The sequence below is a fragment of the Streptopelia decaocto genome (assembly GCF_964273445.1).
Source record: "Streptopelia decaocto genome assembly, chromosome: 2".
NCBI classification, from domain to species: Eukaryota; Metazoa; Chordata; class Aves; order Columbiformes; family Columbidae; genus Streptopelia; species Streptopelia decaocto.
Window position 1 is genome coordinate 3,520,544 of NC_138655.1, and position 16,642 is coordinate 3,537,185.

Sequence of the window (16,642 nt, forward strand, 5' to 3'; positions counted from 1 at the left end):
CATATTCAGGCAGGACTACTATTGCTCATGTCTGGCTTCATGGAATGATGTGTGTCCTCCTCACCAAGGAGGACACCTGACATTATTCAAGAAGAGATTGGACAATGTCCTTAGACACATGGTGTGAACTGTGGGGTTGTCATATGCAGGGACAGGGGTTAGACTTGATCCTTGTGGGTCCCTTCCAACTCAGGACATTCTATGAATCTATGACACCTCTTTACTTGGCCAAGAGTCAGTGGGGGCAGAATGAATGTGCACATCCCAGGGTTGACTCGAGAGACAACTTCTCTTGGTGGACTACTTGGATATGTCTCTTGTTTGCCTTAACACTGTGCAGATGGTTTGGAGGGCTGTTTTTGCTGACTACTGCTATGAGATTGGTGGAGATGTCCCCTTTGGGATGTGGACCTGAGGTGGTTTGGCAAAGCTATTGTGGGCACAACTACAAATCTCCTTGGCCTGGCTGAGCTGATACGTGGGCACTGTCTGTTCTCCTGGACATACAGGGTGAGCTTCAGGGCTGAGAAGACACCAGCACTACCTGGGTACATAGAGTGTCTTGCTTCTTTCTTCCTCAGCAGTTGCTTATTAGCATATAAGCTAAATAAGGAAACAAAAGAGAATAAAAAACATCTCAATGAGAAATAATGCAAAGCAAATCTGATTGAATATTGATTGCACTGTTAAAAAAAGATAACTAATGTTTCCTTTTCTCTGGGAACCACTTGTTGAGGGTGTGCGGATTTGCGTTTTGGTGATTGAGGACTTGGCGTTGTGATTGGAGTTGCAGGGGGTGGTTTCCTTCATGGTAGGGACAAGGAGGATGGGGAAATGACAAAACACCACAGGGTATAATGCTCCATCCAATTAGTTTAGGGGAAAAAAAAATACTTCTCTCTTGGCCGATGTAAAATGGGAGCTGGCAGATTGCATGGAGCCCCTTTCCTCAGCTAGGTAGTGGAGGAATCATAGAATGTCCCGAGTTGGAAGGGACCCACAAGGAACATCAAGTCCAACTCCTGTCCCTGCACAGGACAACCCCACAGTTCACACCATGTGTCTGAGGACCTTGTTCAGTCTCTTTTTTAACACTGTCAGGCTTGGGGCTGTGACACCTTCCTGGGGAGCCTGTTCCAGTGTCCAGCACCCTCTAGGTGAAGAACCTTTTCCTCATGTCCAACCTAAACCTCCCCTGGCACATCTTCCTGCCATTCCCTCAGGTTCTGTCATTGGTCATTAAAGAGAAGAGCTCAGCACCTGCCCTTCCTGCTCCCCTTGTGAGGAAGCTGTAACCACCATGAGGTCTCCTCTCACTCTCCTCTTCTCCAGGCTGAACAAACGAAGTGACATTAGCCGCTTCTCATACAGCTTCCTTTCGAAAGCCTTCATCAACTTTGTAACCTCTTCTGGACACTTTCCAGTAGCTTTATGTCCTTTTTATCCTCTGTCTCCAGCCCTGCACACAGTGCTCTAGGTGAGGCTGCACCAGTGCAGAGCAGAGCGGGACAATCCCCTCCCTGTCTGGCTGGCCATGCTGTGCTGGATACACCAGGACACGGGTCCCTCTTGGCTGCCAGGGACACTGTTGGCTCATGTTCAACTTGCTGTCAACCATCGTCCCCAGATCCCTCTCTACAGAGATGCTTTCCAGCATCTCATCAGAGGTAGTGTCTTAATGCTGTATCTCCTCTAATTTCTGAGGTTGACTTTCACTGCAAGTCAGTGCTCACCCTTTGTTTTCTCTTGATTTATGGAAGGGATCGTTCTCCATGCCTGGGCTGTCTGTTGCCATTCTCCCTGTGCCAGCAGAGCACTGACACTTGCCAGGCTGCAAAGTTTTGGTCCCACTGTCCCAGATCTCAGCTACATGGAAACCTTTTGTCTGAATAGCCTCTGTCCTTGGCTTCTTAGGCTTTCCTTGACATAGGTTCTGTATTTATTATCCCTTTCAGAGATATGTATTGTATTTATATTCATAGCTTTATTTTTTTCTGAGGATCTTTCAAGAAAGAGCCATGCTGATCTCTAGTTAAAACTTACCATCTCTACCAGGAACACTTGTGTTGGGGAGACCGTGTATTACAATTACTTCTCTGGGGACATGTTGACTAAAGCACAATCTCAGAGGCTTTACGAATGTTAATGTATAGAAAATCTGCTTTGGAGAGCAGAAGGAAAACATACATCCCTAGGTGGGATCCTTACCAACCTGAAATGATTCTCCCTACCTGCTTTACCTTCTTAGGTTTCATTTGAATTTGGGTGCTGCACTCAACAGTGCTTAAAAATTATAAAATCTCTGTCTCCTCTGGTCAGCTTGCTATAGCTGCAGTAGGTCTTTCAAAGAAAAAAATTGGTTAGGTTTTTTAAATATTTTTTTCTCATTTTCTCTATATTTTTTATGTTAGTGTATCTGGTGGGGAAGTAAGGTGGGAGTAACATACTTCTTCAGGGCAAGGCCATGGGGCAAGAGACCTCCTGACTTCTCAGTTTTCTCTTGTGGAAAGGAGGAGGAGGCAAGTACTTCGCTGCCTAAACACATCTCTCTCTCACATGGGTTGGATGAAACGGGTTCTTCTGACTGAGATGCCTTCAGGTAAGGATTCATTTCTTAAAACTAGGAAAATTTTATTGTGTATGTTCAGGAGAACTTGGCCAAACCAGGAAGGGAATTTCAAAAACAAAACAAAACCAAAAACCAGGAGTTTGAGTCTTAATGCCAACAGAGACCCCAAGTTAACCCATAGTTAATTGAGTTCTGGAATACACTGACCCCACTCTGTGAGAATGAGGGTTGGAAGAGGACTGATGCCAACACCAGCTTCATCCCATTGGTTAAACGTGTAATCTCCTTGGTATTCCTTCTTTGAGTTGTGGCCATGCCGAGAAGACCCAGGTCTTTTGCAATCACTGCAAAAATCCTTAGTAAAAATCTTCGGAATATTGCTATGTGAAACAGCATCACATTTTCGAATGCTGATGAAAAGCATGTTGCCTGTTAAGTGTGATTTTTTGCTTACGTTTCCCTTTATCACTTATTTCACTCAAATTTCCCCAAGAGGAAATAAAAACCTCCTAAGCTTGCATGCCAGGAACAACTTTTGCAATGACAGACACAGTGCGGCTTCTTTCATTATCTTACATTTGCCTTTCTATTTTAAGCTCTTTCCTTGAGGAAAGGAGCCTTCTCTAAACATGTGCTTGGATGGTCCTCTTGATGTTGGTATTTGTTGAACATTTTTTGACCATTTTCAACAGCAGATCATGAGGATAAATGAGGTTCCTGTGGTTTATATGAAATGGAATGTCAGCTAAAGAACAAAACAATGTTCTTGCTGTGGAAGAGACCGAGGGTTGGAATGAAACATGAGATCAGACACAAGAGAGTTCACAAGGAGGAGCTCCCTGGGAAAATGTTGAGTGCTCGTGTCTGGAGAACTTGTCTGGGGTGGATGTAGGTGACTGTGCATCCACCAGTTCTTGCTTTTTTGTTTTCTGTAGCATTTTCTTTTCCCCATGACAATCTGCTTCGTCTTTGCTCTTTTTCCACCTTTAGCTCCTTCATCTTCAGTTGCACATCAATTGTTGCGGAAAAGCTAAAACAAAGACGTGAATTTTGAGTTTTGCCCCGAGAAAATCTTTTACTATTGGACCAGCACCCATAGTAAATCTTTTTCTTTCCCTTGAGTTCATTTCCCAGTGCAAGAGGCACATGGCTCTCAATGTAGATCATAGTCTTCAATAAGGAGTTATTCTCTTGGATAACATAGGTCAACACTATGAAAAGTCTTCAGGGGGGGACAGAAGCCTTGCAATGTCCCGGAGAAGGTCCTTGATGGATGAGACATGTCCATTCAACTGGGTTGTAAAGGGGTGAGTGCAGTTGTGCTTAATCCTTGTTGGCAGAGGTAAACTGAGGCTTTGGGGTAGATGGTTTGACATCATAGTGAACAGGTCGCTCTCTCCCTGCACTTCACTCCTTGCAGGAGTTCCGTGGTACAGAAGAAGAGTTATGACACCAAATAACATTTTATTGGACATTTCCAGCAAAAGATGCTGTTTTAACTCCAGTTAAAACTTTCAAAGAAGCAAAGATACAGATACAGAAAATCTGTGACTGTCTTTTACAGAACACAGATGTAGCTTTTGGTGGTGTATTGGGGATAAATGCATTACGAATCTGAGGTGTTGAGCTATTTTACTACAGCAGATACACTGAATTCTTGTCCTGTTTTTCCTCTTTTTTAATAAGAGTTACTGTAATTATTGCCTCTTATTTTCTGCAACTTTTGAGTTATTTAGGGTTTGCCACAAAATTGAATTCAGGGAAGCAATTGACTTCACCTGTCTGCAGAAAAGCCATTAGGAGCTTCAAATTAGTGTGAAATAATTAATAGGCAAAGAAGATTAACATGGGGAGCACAGGCAGTTTTCATTAACATTAAGCAAAAGGATCTGCCTGTAGATGCCTTTACCATGCATGTTGTCCTGGACCTCTAGCTATTCCCTTTGGACATTAATTATATCCAGATCACTAGAGACAAGACCTTTTATAAACCTTTTCAGGCTTTGCACTTGGCTTGTCTTGGAGAGGAACTAAAAGACATTTCTGCTTGCTAGCTCGCTTAGATTTCTCCTTCCCCTGCTGCAACTGCTGTTGGTGGTTGGAGCTAATGACTCTCACAGCTCCAGGGATGCTCATGTGCATCAGCAGCATCTTCTCCCTCCTGGGCAGGATGGGGGGAAGCAAACCACGAGCTCCAGGTTATGTCCCATAGACATAAGTGTGATGAATTGGACATTATAATTGCACTGAAATGTGGAAAGGAAACTCTGAGTTGCCACTGGAATAATGGCTGCAAAGATCATAGCTTGTATGGATTTCTAAGGCGCTCTGCAACCCTCTACAAGTACCAGAAAGGAGATGGCAACAGGGTGAGTGTCGGTCTCTTCTCCCAAGTAACAAGCAATAGGATGAGAGGAAATGACCTCAAGTTGCACCAGGGGAGATTCAGATTGGATATTAGGAAAAAATTCTTCATGAAAAGGGTTTTTGGGCATTGGAACAGGCTGCCCAAGGCAGTGGTAGAGTCACCATTCCTGGAGAGGTTTAAAAGATGTGTAGATGTGGCACTACGGACATGCTTTAGTGATAGAATTGTCAGTGTTAGGTTAACGGTTGGACTGATGATCTTAACGGTCTTTTCCAACCCAAATGGTTCTATGATTCTGTGATTCAGTTTCCTTGGTTTTGTTCTTTTTTTCTTTTTTCTTTTTCTTTTTTTTTTTTTTTTTTGGCATTGGTCAAAGCACTAGAGGTGGCACAGAGGTCAGGATGTCACCTCAGCATAGCAAATAGGTGTGAGATGGTGTTGCATGTCTTGATTTAAACCCAGTGCGCTCTCACTGATTTTTTGCCTAGAGGAAGCAATTTCTGGGATAAACTATCCCCAGAACAGCTCCTGAGTTTGTTGTGGTGATACAGAGCTGAGCAACCAGCTAAGAATAAAACAAGGTTTGTTCCCTTGCTCTTGTGTATTTACTAGAGGACATATTGCCTTCAAGGTTTATTTTGAGGCAGTTTGCTGGGATTACAAGATGGGAAGGGTTAGCAGCGAGAAGAAGGCAGCAAAGTCGGGGGAAAAAGGACAATTTGGCTGCAATGGCTCCTCCTTCTCCTCCCTGTCCCTCCTCATGCACCATCAGCATCATCATACAAGGAACATCTCATACCACACACATGCAGCTATTGCATGATGGGATGCAACTATTTTTCTTGTGAAAGCAAGAGATTTTTGCTGCAATAAGCAAAATAAACACATGAACAACAAGAAGAAAAGCCAATACATGCATTTCCAGGGGTGCAACAAGGTGGATTATGAGGCAGTGGCTCCATCTCAAGCTGCACATTTCCTAAAGATCCCATTTGCAGCTGAGACCCCAGTTGCATTTGGCCAGAGCACATAAACATGTTTTGCTTTGGTAGAGCATGTATTAATACTTAAAAACTCACCCTTTCCATTTGCTGCACTCACCTGTAGCTTTTCAGGCAGAAGATGGAAGAATTAAGGAACAGTAGGAAAGAAGTTTTTATTGCTGCTGCTTTAGCAATTGCAATAATTGCTTTAGCAATGGCAATAAATACAACAGGTCTTCACTATTTGGGAGGTGAGAAGAAGGTTGAGCTGGAAGTTGGGTTGTCCTGTCTCCTACCAAAGTGATTCTGCTGGAAAGCAAGTGGGGAAAACAGCTGGAAGCTGTGAAAATGTTTTTGGAAGTAGCCAGTTAAGGAAGCGGAGAAATGATTTACACATAGGATTTGGTAATTTAACCACCACAAACACCTTCATAGCTTTTTGGACCCATGGTATGAGTAAAAGTCACCAAGTTGTGGCCCTGAACTCTATTAGCGTTGGGGCATACAAAATATCTACTTGATATTGGCAACCTCAGATTCCTTCTTGGGGAATCATAATATTTTAGCACTCGCTTTATGTAGCCAATGGTTTTTAATGTTTTATTAGACAGAAATGCACTTCACATTCCCTTTCTTTCACAGTCTTGGGTTGTCTTCACTTAGCTTGGCAGTACAGATGTGGTTTTCCTTTGCTTTCTGCTGCTGTTTTTAAATTGTTTTCCTTGTCTGCTTGAACTGCTGAATCCTCCATGAATAGTTACAACATTTCTGCTTGAAGTGTGGAAGCTTGAAATTGGAGCACTTAAAACAAACTCCTTGTTACTATTCTCTTTTCTAAAACAAAATATTAAAATAAAACCAGAACTGGCAGCATGCTGTAACATGAAATGAAATCCAGGGGCGGGAAATAGCAAGCTGGATTCAATGCAGTTTTCTCAGATAAACCATTCTCTGAGCATGGTATTTTCAAAGTAATTGCTTGGAAATTCTGGCCAAAGGTTACATCCGCCTTTGTTTTTTCATTTAATTCGCACTTGTTTGAGATGTGAGGTTAGATATTTATGGATTGAGATTTCAAGCCTTCGAGGGGCTTTGAGGGAGAGTTCATTATCTCATGGTCCTTTTGCATTTGCCTGAAGTAAATATCACGCTGAGGCTTAAAAAGTGAAATATTTCCATGTCTCCAGAGTATGATCCTCATACATTGCCCTGGTATGTTTTGCTTATTTTCCATTGGGGAAATGTGATACAAGGTCAGCAAATTAGTATTCCCATGGCCATACTGGATAAATCCCACTCTTCCAAATTAGTATCTGATTTTTCTGTGTAGTTTTTAACTTTATGGACCAACTCTGGACGCACAATATTGTTCAAGTTTCTTTATCATGGTGTTGTGGGGACCCCAAAATGCAGGTGTGCTCAGTTCATGCAACAAAACTGGTGCTTCTCCTGCCTTTTGCAATATTTGGGGTATTTCACCTTGTTCTTGGGGTGATTTGGGCATTTTAAATGACTCCCCAGAGGTACCTGCTGTTTTCTGTGGATCTGTAGGAGTGTCCCCACATGGGAACACATTGAATTGTGCAGTCCATGTTACTCAGAGTTTAATGCAAGAATGTAATTGAAGACTTGAAGGAATTTCCAGCCCTGGTTTGATGGAATCATGGTTCATATGAAACTTCATTCAGCAAAGTATGTTAAGTGTGTATGGACTCAGGATCACTAGGCTAGGCTAAAAATACAATTTTTCACAAAAACTGTGAACCAGTCCACTCAGCACATGCAATTAGACATTTGGCCAAGCTGAAGCTACATCCTGGCTATCCATCCTCCTATATTGCTAACCTGGAGAGTGCCAGCATGCTGAAAATCCAGAAAAACCTACTGAAACGGGGTCAGCACACTCTGTAAAGATCTAAAAATCTTATCCTGTGCTGCTTTTTTGTCAGTGATTTAATGAAAGCTGAATCTTGTTAGCAACAAGTGAAATTCCTGGGGGACAGACAAGCCCGAGCTAATTTCTTGTGTTATATAGCCTCATATACCAGGCAATGGAAAGGAGTGTCTAGGACAGCTGATTTAGGAGGAACAGTAGAAGAGTGTAAAAATCTCTAGCAACAAGCCCCTGTGCATATGGATTAAACACCATTTAATGCCCTGGATTTGTGTCAACCTGACAGGCTGATCTAGGACTTTATTTACAACTGGTACAGGGCTGAAACATCACACGGGATAGATGCTGTGGGCGAGATGTGTGAGAACCAGTGGAAAAATCCCCCAGTTGCACTGTGTGGATGTGGAGCTTGTCCTCAAGCACCACGGGATGCGTCCTCAGGACCAACCGGAGCAGTGCAGCAACTTGTTTTTTTGTTTTGTCCAGTGTTAATGATTTTTGCCTTATTCTGTCGATGACCTTCTGCTCTTCCAAATGGTGTTTTAACAGCCTAGGGCAACCTGGTTAGGGGATGCAGAATATGTCATAGTTACAGTCTGCAGACTTGAAAATATGAATTGTAGCTCCTTTTTGAGTTTCTGTAGTACTTTGACTTGGAGGAGCGGCTTGCTTATAGCAGCAGCCATTTGAATGTGCTGTAGAGCGTTGAGTGAACAAACCCTGTGGTGCTTTTGGACCTGACCAAAGTTTCAGGTAGAGCAGTGTTTTGGGAAACCTGCAGAACTGACCCAAGTGGGAGGCAGAACAGGGCTAAACCATTGGAAAATCTGCTGTGAAGCTGCTGCCTGAAATCTGGTGCCAAAGACATAGGTATAAATGAGTGTTTCTCTGGTGACTATTACCAGTCAGAAACTCAATGCCTGTTAAAAGCTCATTTAAGCAATGTGTCCTTTCTCTGTTATATAGCCCAGTCCAACCTCACATCTTTGCTTCTGTGAATATGATGTAGCTATCGAGAAGCTCAGGATGGTTTCAGGTGTTTTAATGTTGGGAGATAATAGAATCATTGTGGTTGGAAGAGACCCTCAAGATCATAGAGTCCAACCATAATCTAACTCTTAACACTAAACCATGTCCCTAAGAACCTCATCTCTACACCTTTTAAACCTCTCCAGGGATGGATGGTGACTCACTTCCCTGGGCAACCTGTGAAGGTAACAACAACAACAAAAAAACCCGAAACAAAAGCCAAGCACTCAAAATTTCACTTCAGTTTTCTCATTTTAGGGCAGATTTTTGGTGCCTTGGCTACAGTGGGACTTTGGGAATGAAGCTGAGTGAAGTCATTTGGGCAGCAGCAATAGCAATTCCTGGTGCTGATTCATTGATCCTTGCAGTCGGGCTATCAGGAAGGAATATGAAGAAAAGGAGCCCATCTTGGGAATGGAAGATGAATGTGTGGAGGACACATCTGGACTCCCATCCCCTTCGGAAAGGGTTGTTGAGCATTGAAACAGGCTTCCCAGGGCAGTGGTGGAGCCACCATCCCTGAAGGGGTTTAAAAGATGTTTAGACGAGGTTCTTAGGGACATGGGTTAGTGCTAGAGTTAGGTTAGGTTATGATTGGACTTGATGATCCTGAAGGTCTCTTCCAACTGAAATGATTCCATGATTCCTGCCCCAAAAACTTTGGTCCCATGGAGCAGTTGCACTCTGCTCACTGTTTTCTCCCCATTTCTGAAGGCCAGACCTGCTCACGTGACATCCTGCTCTGCTAAGCAATGCTTGACCATGCTGTTGTGCTTGTGGTTTCTCATTCATTTGTGGGTCTGATATTCTCACTCAGTAAAAGAGTAGAAATAATTTATATTTCAATTACTATTAACTCCTACCAAACTCTGTCTCAATCCATGTGAGCTGGGCTAAATTTCCAGAGTGAGGAAGAACCTGCACGCCCTTTCAGAAGATCAAGTTGAAGATACTCCCCTTTCAAAGTGATTGGTGGTCTCTATTATTAATATATCTTCCGTATTTTTTTGTCTTCACAGCTACCCAGATTGATCCCAGTGAACTACAGGAACTTTTTCAGGAGACTTCAGCCAATGTCTTCCGAATTAACTCCAATGGTGCGTATAATGAAAGGTTTCCTAGTCAATTGTGCACTGTCCTGCTGATGACTCGTGTGCGTGTACCCGGCGTATGGCAGCTCCCGTTGTCAGGGAGCAAAGATTAATGCAGTTTTTCTGCTGCTGCATCTCATGAGCACCAGCACATGTCCAATACACAGTTCTTTATAAGATGTAAAAATATTCCACCATATGTTCCATTAAACAGGCACAGATATATTCCAATCCTTGCTGAGACTACATCCTTTTCTATTTTTAATTGTGTCATCTGTTACAATAGGGAGTTAGAGCGCAGAAAGGTGGAACAAGCCAGGCTCATTTTCTAACGTGTTGCAGCACTGCTGCCTTTGGAGCCTGTCATAGGAGCTTGCAAAACATCTATCTTCCTTATAGAAACACCAACACCAAAACTCTTCTGTTATTCTTCACTCTGTAGATTGAGCGGGGATGTTATTCCCACTCACGTCTCCCTAGACCCTGGATTTGCTGAGTGCTTTCCTCCTTTGGCTCATCAGTTTTGTTGGTTTGGGCTGGAGGGATTTATTTTGCAGATAGATACAAACTAACATTGCTGAACGGTAGTTAATGTCATGGTATCACGGTTCAAAAACACACTAGTGTCAGACAAGGATTTAAAGTTATGGGGTGCTGATTTTATGGTGGACCTTGAACTGCTTCTCTGGTCTTTTGTGTCTCTGGGGGTTGGGTGACAGACAGGGCTGGGCTTGGTGTAAAGAAAGGATCTTAGTGCCCCCTTATTTCTGTAATTATTCTCCAGAGTGTCCCAGGGGTAAGGTCTCAGCCCTGGTAGCGAGGAATCCTTGCTGAAAAAAGAATGGGAAGTAAAACTTCTAAAAAATAGTTGTCTCTTCTTTAGAGAAATTGTGCATGTTCCACCTGTCAGGAAAACTCCAGCACTGATTTTTCTATGATTACAAAGGATTTGTAGGTTTGAGTTTCTTTTGAAAATCATCACCTTGAGTTCAAGGCCTCCTGCAATATGGATGTACCCCCCAAGTACTGTGAGCATCATTGCTGCTCTCCAGCGTCCCAGGAGGTGAAGGCTTGAAACCAATGTAGGCTCTGGGTAGGATCCATGAAGTTATTCAAATACCCAGCTTGCTGTAAAATCAGAAGGACAATAATTATTCACACTTTGTGCCAGGGCTCAGCCACCCTCATGGTAAGAAAGTGTTTCCTGATGTTCAGAGGGAACCTCCTGGATTTCAGTTTATGTCCGTTGCATCTGGTCCTGTCACTGGGCACCACCGAAAACAGCCTAGCTCCACCTTCTTTGCTCCATCCCATCAGATATTCATATACATAAAGAAGATCCCACCTCAACCTTTCTCCTTCTCCGGTCTTCTCCGGTCTTCTCCGGTCTTCTCCGGTCTTCTCCGGTCTTCTCCTTCTCCTGGCTGAACTGTCCCAGCTCACTCAGCCTTTCCTCATGGGAGAGGTGTTCCAGACCCTTAGTCACCTTTGTGGCCCTTTGCTGGACTCTCTCTAGCATGTCCGTGTTTCTCTTGTACTAAAGAGTTCAGACCTGGACACAGGACTCCATGCGTGACCTTACCAGTGTTGAGTAGAAGAGAACGATCAGCTCCCTTGAACTGCTGGTAATGTTTTGCCTAATACAGCCCAGGATGCCATTCACCTTCTTTGTGGCAAGGGCATGTTACTGGCTTATGTTCAACTTGGTGTCCACCAGGAGCCCCAGATCCTTTTTCTTGAGGGAAACTCCACTTGAGGGAACTCCAGTGTTGTGACCTGGGCTTGTGTCCACTGTGGAAGTTGAACCTCCCACCTGTGATCATTGGTAGAATAGAATCATAGAACAGAATAATTTTGGTTGGAAAAGACGTTTCAGATCATGGAGTCCAATGGTTAACCCAACACTGCCAAGTCCGCCTCTAGACCATGTCCCTAAGAACCTCATTTTCATGTTTTTTAAACACCTCCAGGGATGGTACTTGGCTTACAGATGGGTGTATTACCATATTATAACACACACAAATACCTGAATTAGCATCAGTCTTGGTTGTTCAAGTGCTAATAGTGGTGATGATGAATGGTTGTAGCACTTCTACTACCAACCCAAAGGCTTGGTGTGAAGCTTTGCAACCTGCTCGCAACTCTGTGTGTGCTATTAATACCCAGACTAGCCAGGTTAAGTCTGTCTTGATGTATCTCTGTGCTGTAATCGCAGCTCCTGCTGTAGTGGAAGTTATCCTGAGAAACCCTTAAGATGAACGGTACAACTTTTTTTTTAAATGCCACAATCCGATTTCTATTTTTATTCTTTGTTAGAATTGCATTAATCCATTCTATTAGGTTTTGAGCAATTCCTGGTGGTCTTTGTTTCTGCTCTTGTAATGGTGTAGTGTGTGATGATGTGTGTTCTGTTAAGAGTTGCCTATGTTGAGTGCTCCATGAAGCAGGTAACGGCGATGCCTGTACTTAAAACTCTTTTGCAAAATTGGAGAGGGTACAGAGAAGAGCTGTGACAACTGTTTGAAGTGTGCAAATCGGGCTTTAAAATGCATGCCATCTGAACTTGTGTTTGAGACATCCAAGAGGACTTGATCGTGGTGTCTAAGTACCTCTCTGAGAAGAAAGACATCAAATAGATAGCGTAGGGCTCGTTAATCTAACATTCCCGCACGTAACGAGATCAGGAGATAGGAGTCAAAACTAGACAAATTCAATCTTTCTCTATGAGGATAAGTAGCCATTAGAATGGCTTATTAAAGGGATGTGATGGATTTGGCATTGCTTTGAACCTTTAAATCAAGATTCAAATGTCTTTTTATAAGATATACTTTAGTCCAGCTACAGTCTACGGTCTTGATGTAGGAGTGATGGGACAAAATTTTATGGCAGGAAATCAGATTGGATAATCAGAATTGCTCTCTCTGGCCTTTAAAATCTATGAATCCATGAATTTATAATGCTTTTTAAAGTGCTTTTAGGTTGAAGGAATGCCCATAAGATACTCTGCTGTTGTTGCTCTGTTCACCACCCATATATTTTTTGTCTGCTAAAATCAGTTTTGTTCAGTTTGTGTGGCTTCTTAGGTTTTTCTTTTTTTCCCCAAAAGTGGATACAACTTTTCAGGAGAGGGATGCTGAGTGCACTGCTAAGATTTTGCAGACCTAATCAACGTTAGGTAAAGAACTTTACAGAGTTATAAAATGGAAAAGGATGCCCACGATCCCTTCTGCCCCATACAGCTGTACCATATGGTCTCTTCAGGAAACCCAGCAAGCTTCATCATGGAGCATGTAGCAAAATCAGTGCTGTTGTTTGGGTACCACCACGCAAGCAGCTGCATTTGCAGATGCCCAGCAGATGATGGCTTGTACTTCTCTTGTGCTGAGCATGGGGTGCTGAACATCCTACAGGGTTTTATAAATCCAAACACAGCTCCCCTTTTCCTTAGCTCAGCCTCTTTGAGGCTTTCCAGGTTCCTTGTTGAATTTGGAGTCCAAACGATGCACCTGAAATGAAAATCTTCCTTTTGTGTTGAGTAAAATATCTTAGTCAAGAGCACTGGTTCTGTTTATGTGCTACTGGATGACTCTCCTGCCAGGTCATGAGCTTGCAAACGTTTATTTATCCCATGTCTTACAGAAGTGTCAAGGGGAAGAGGGAGATTTTCCCCATTCTTCGCATCTGCTTTCTTTTCCTAATTCTTTTGGGGCTGACCCTGTTGAGCATAGGGAAAGTTGTCTGATCATGCTTTGACTTATGCAAGTTTTACGGTGTTTTTTGTTTAGTTGATTTTTCCTTTCGGGGGGAAAAAATACACAAAAAAGAGGCTCAAATAGTCTGGCTGAATTAGTATTATTGATGGCTTTTTTTTCTACTTATTTTTATTAAGGTTTTGCATTCCTTTCAGTGTACAGCTTTTAGCTGCCTCTCAGTAAATACCTTATAAATAACTGAAATAAATAATGCTCGTAAAAGGGATTGTTGTGGTACATCACGTCTAGAGGGCTCATCAGCGGAGGATATACTGGAGAAATCAGATCTGTCCTGACCAGATGAAGAACCTGAGTGCTCTAATGGGTCTGTTCCCTCTCTAATTCCTGTTACTTGCTCATTAATGACTCCCGGTGACAGGTTGGTGCCATGTGCAGTCCCATTACCTTGATCTGAGAGGCTGAGCAAAGGTTTTTTCAGCATGTGATAAAGTCTCCATTGCCACCTCAAGATGGTTTCTTATCCCCCATTGATTTTAAGGATTGCAGCGGCACAAACAACTGGTACCAAACTCTCAGTTCACATAAATCTGTGCAGTGATCTCTTCTGAATGTGCCTCATCCTGGAGGACTACTATATGCCTTTTAAAAATTAAACCTACAAGGCTTTTAAAGTGAGATGTCTGTTTTAACACTGGCTTTACAGCATCTCTCCAGCACAGCTTGATGTGTTGCTCCTTTGGTAGAATTACTGCTCACATGGTCAGAACTTGGAAATTGAAAGGGATTTTCCACATCCAGCACAGGAACTATGTGGATTTAGGTAGACCAATCCTTGGCCAAATTAAGTTAGATCTATCCCAAAATAGCTTAGTCCACCTCAAGATCCATGAGACTCAAGTTTGAGTCTTAGTCCTGCCATTTCCCAGGTAAAAACCATATCTAATGCTGACCTTTGGCTGTTCCAGAGTGCATATTTTGTCCTTTTGGGATGACTGAGCTTTATGTTAGTACATAAATATTATGCTCAAATTAAAATATTAGATAAAATTTTAGGGTAGAGACTTAAACTTGAGTCACTTTCTCACCTGCCTGACACACGCTTCGCTCTTCTCTTGCATTCGTATCTCAGATTCTTTTGCATGCATGCGTGTTTTCCAAAATATTTAATAATTATGAAAGTTCTTGGATTTGCCTCAATGTGAAATGGCACTTGTGTGAAGTTTTAACCATTTTGTGCAACAGAAAAACTGCTTCCCAGTCAGTTCTGATTTTGCAGCTCAGGTTAGAAAGGTGCCTGGATGCTGTAGCTGCTGTTTTCCCTTCTGGAGTTGCACCCATGACATTAACACGTTCTATGAAATTAAATGTCCCCACAAGTGGTTTTGCTACTTTGACTTGCAGGGTTGATGGTCCCAGAAGAATTTTTAGATTATGGCAAATTTTGTCTTTGAAATGGACAATATATAGGTTGCATGGGAGATTGATTTGTTAGGATTGCAGATGCAGAAAGAGAGGGAATTATAATATCTGTGACACCTCTTCTCCTAGAGAAACAAATGTTTATTAGTGAAAAATCTCAGTTTATTCCGTATAACACTGTGCATCTATCAAAGGATAATAATTATTAGCTCAGTTGTAGACAATTCCTTGAGGCTTTATCTTGCTCATTTGCCAAACTCTACACTAAAATATGTTATTGAGGTCTGGCAAGGAAGGTGAAACTATACGGTGAAATTCAAGCCTGTTTTGAATACTCATGTTGTCCAGGTACATTCATTACTTTTTTATGCTATTTGGTGACTTTTGGTGTCAACCAAATGAGGCACAGAAATGACCTTACAACCCTTGAGGTTATAAGGAAGGTATGTATTTATTTACGACGTCGGACACACGGGGAATCATTTCACCTAATACGTGTGTAAAATTACAGTAGCTGTGAGCTTGGTTAAATACAGTGAAGTGTTACATATTCATGAAAGTTTTAGGAACGCCTATACATATTCATAACCTGTCCCCGAGAAGGCGGTTCTTATTACAATGAGTTCCAGGAGACCATTTCCATAGTCTCCACCTCCGGCTCCTCCTGTTTGCAGGTAAGCAGTGGTTGTGAACCCGGGTCCTCTTTCTCTGTACACGGTCACCTTTGGTCCAGTGGGATGAGTTGGTTAGGACTCAGACTGCTGAGCTGGTTAAAACTGACATATCTCCTGTCCTGTGCCCAAGTTTCTGTAATCTAGTTCACCCAAGGATGCACCAAGGATGCATCCAAGGATTATTATCTTTGCAAGGTGTCAGTGAAGTCCTGTTTCTTGTACAATAAGTTACACAGAGCTAAGCAAGGCTAGGCAATAGTGATATGGGTTAAAGGGTTAGCTCTCTAAGTCTCTTTAGTGATGTGGGGTAGGGTTAGTTCTTTAAGTGTCAAGTGTTAGTTCTTTAAATTAGTTAATTGTCAATTCCCTGTATCACCGGGAAAGACCAGAAGAGAAAAGGGGATTTTGTCTGTCAGTGGAATAATATTAGTGACTTGTTCAAAGTTACAGGTCACGTCAGAGTCTGCAGAGTCATTAAAATGGAGGATTTCTTAAAATTCTACAGAAATAATTAAGCCATGTTTCTAATCTGTTCTTTTTTTCCTTACATAAATATTGAAGTGTGAGTGATAATGGGTTATGAGTTTTTAGAACTGTAAGCGTCCTGAGAAAAATCTCACATGCAAATATGAAGACTGTCATTTATTTAGCATCTTTCCTTGTGAAAGAACTCAAAGTGCTTTGCATACTCAATACTCTAAGTCCAAAAGTAGTGACCTTCTGTTAATTTGAGAGTGAATTTGATGGTGAACATTCAAGGTTGTTAAAAGGCCACTTTTTTTATATACACAAACACTCATATATATTTTTCTTAAATCTGATGTCCCTCTGTATTGCAGAACCAACCATTATTTCCAGCATTCAGCTGCTCTTAGGGTGTGCTCCTCTCCTACAACTGCCTG

At 42.3% G+C, this 16,642-nt stretch overlaps 1 protein-coding gene across 4 annotated transcripts in view; it reads left to right on the forward strand.

Moving 5' to 3' along the window:
- TSNARE1 (t-SNARE domain containing 1) overlaps positions 1 to 16,642 on the forward strand; it is a 531,215-nt gene that overhangs the window by 176,488 nt on the left and 338,085 nt on the right. For all 4 annotated transcript variants that reach the window (XM_082045886.1, XM_082045889.1, XM_082045887.1 and 1 more), the window contains one exon: positions 9,863 to 9,940. In XM_082045886.1, the coding sequence (XP_081902012.1) occupies positions 9,863 to 9,940 (78 nt within the window). The remainder of the gene's footprint in view (positions 1 to 9,862; positions 9,941 to 16,642) is intronic.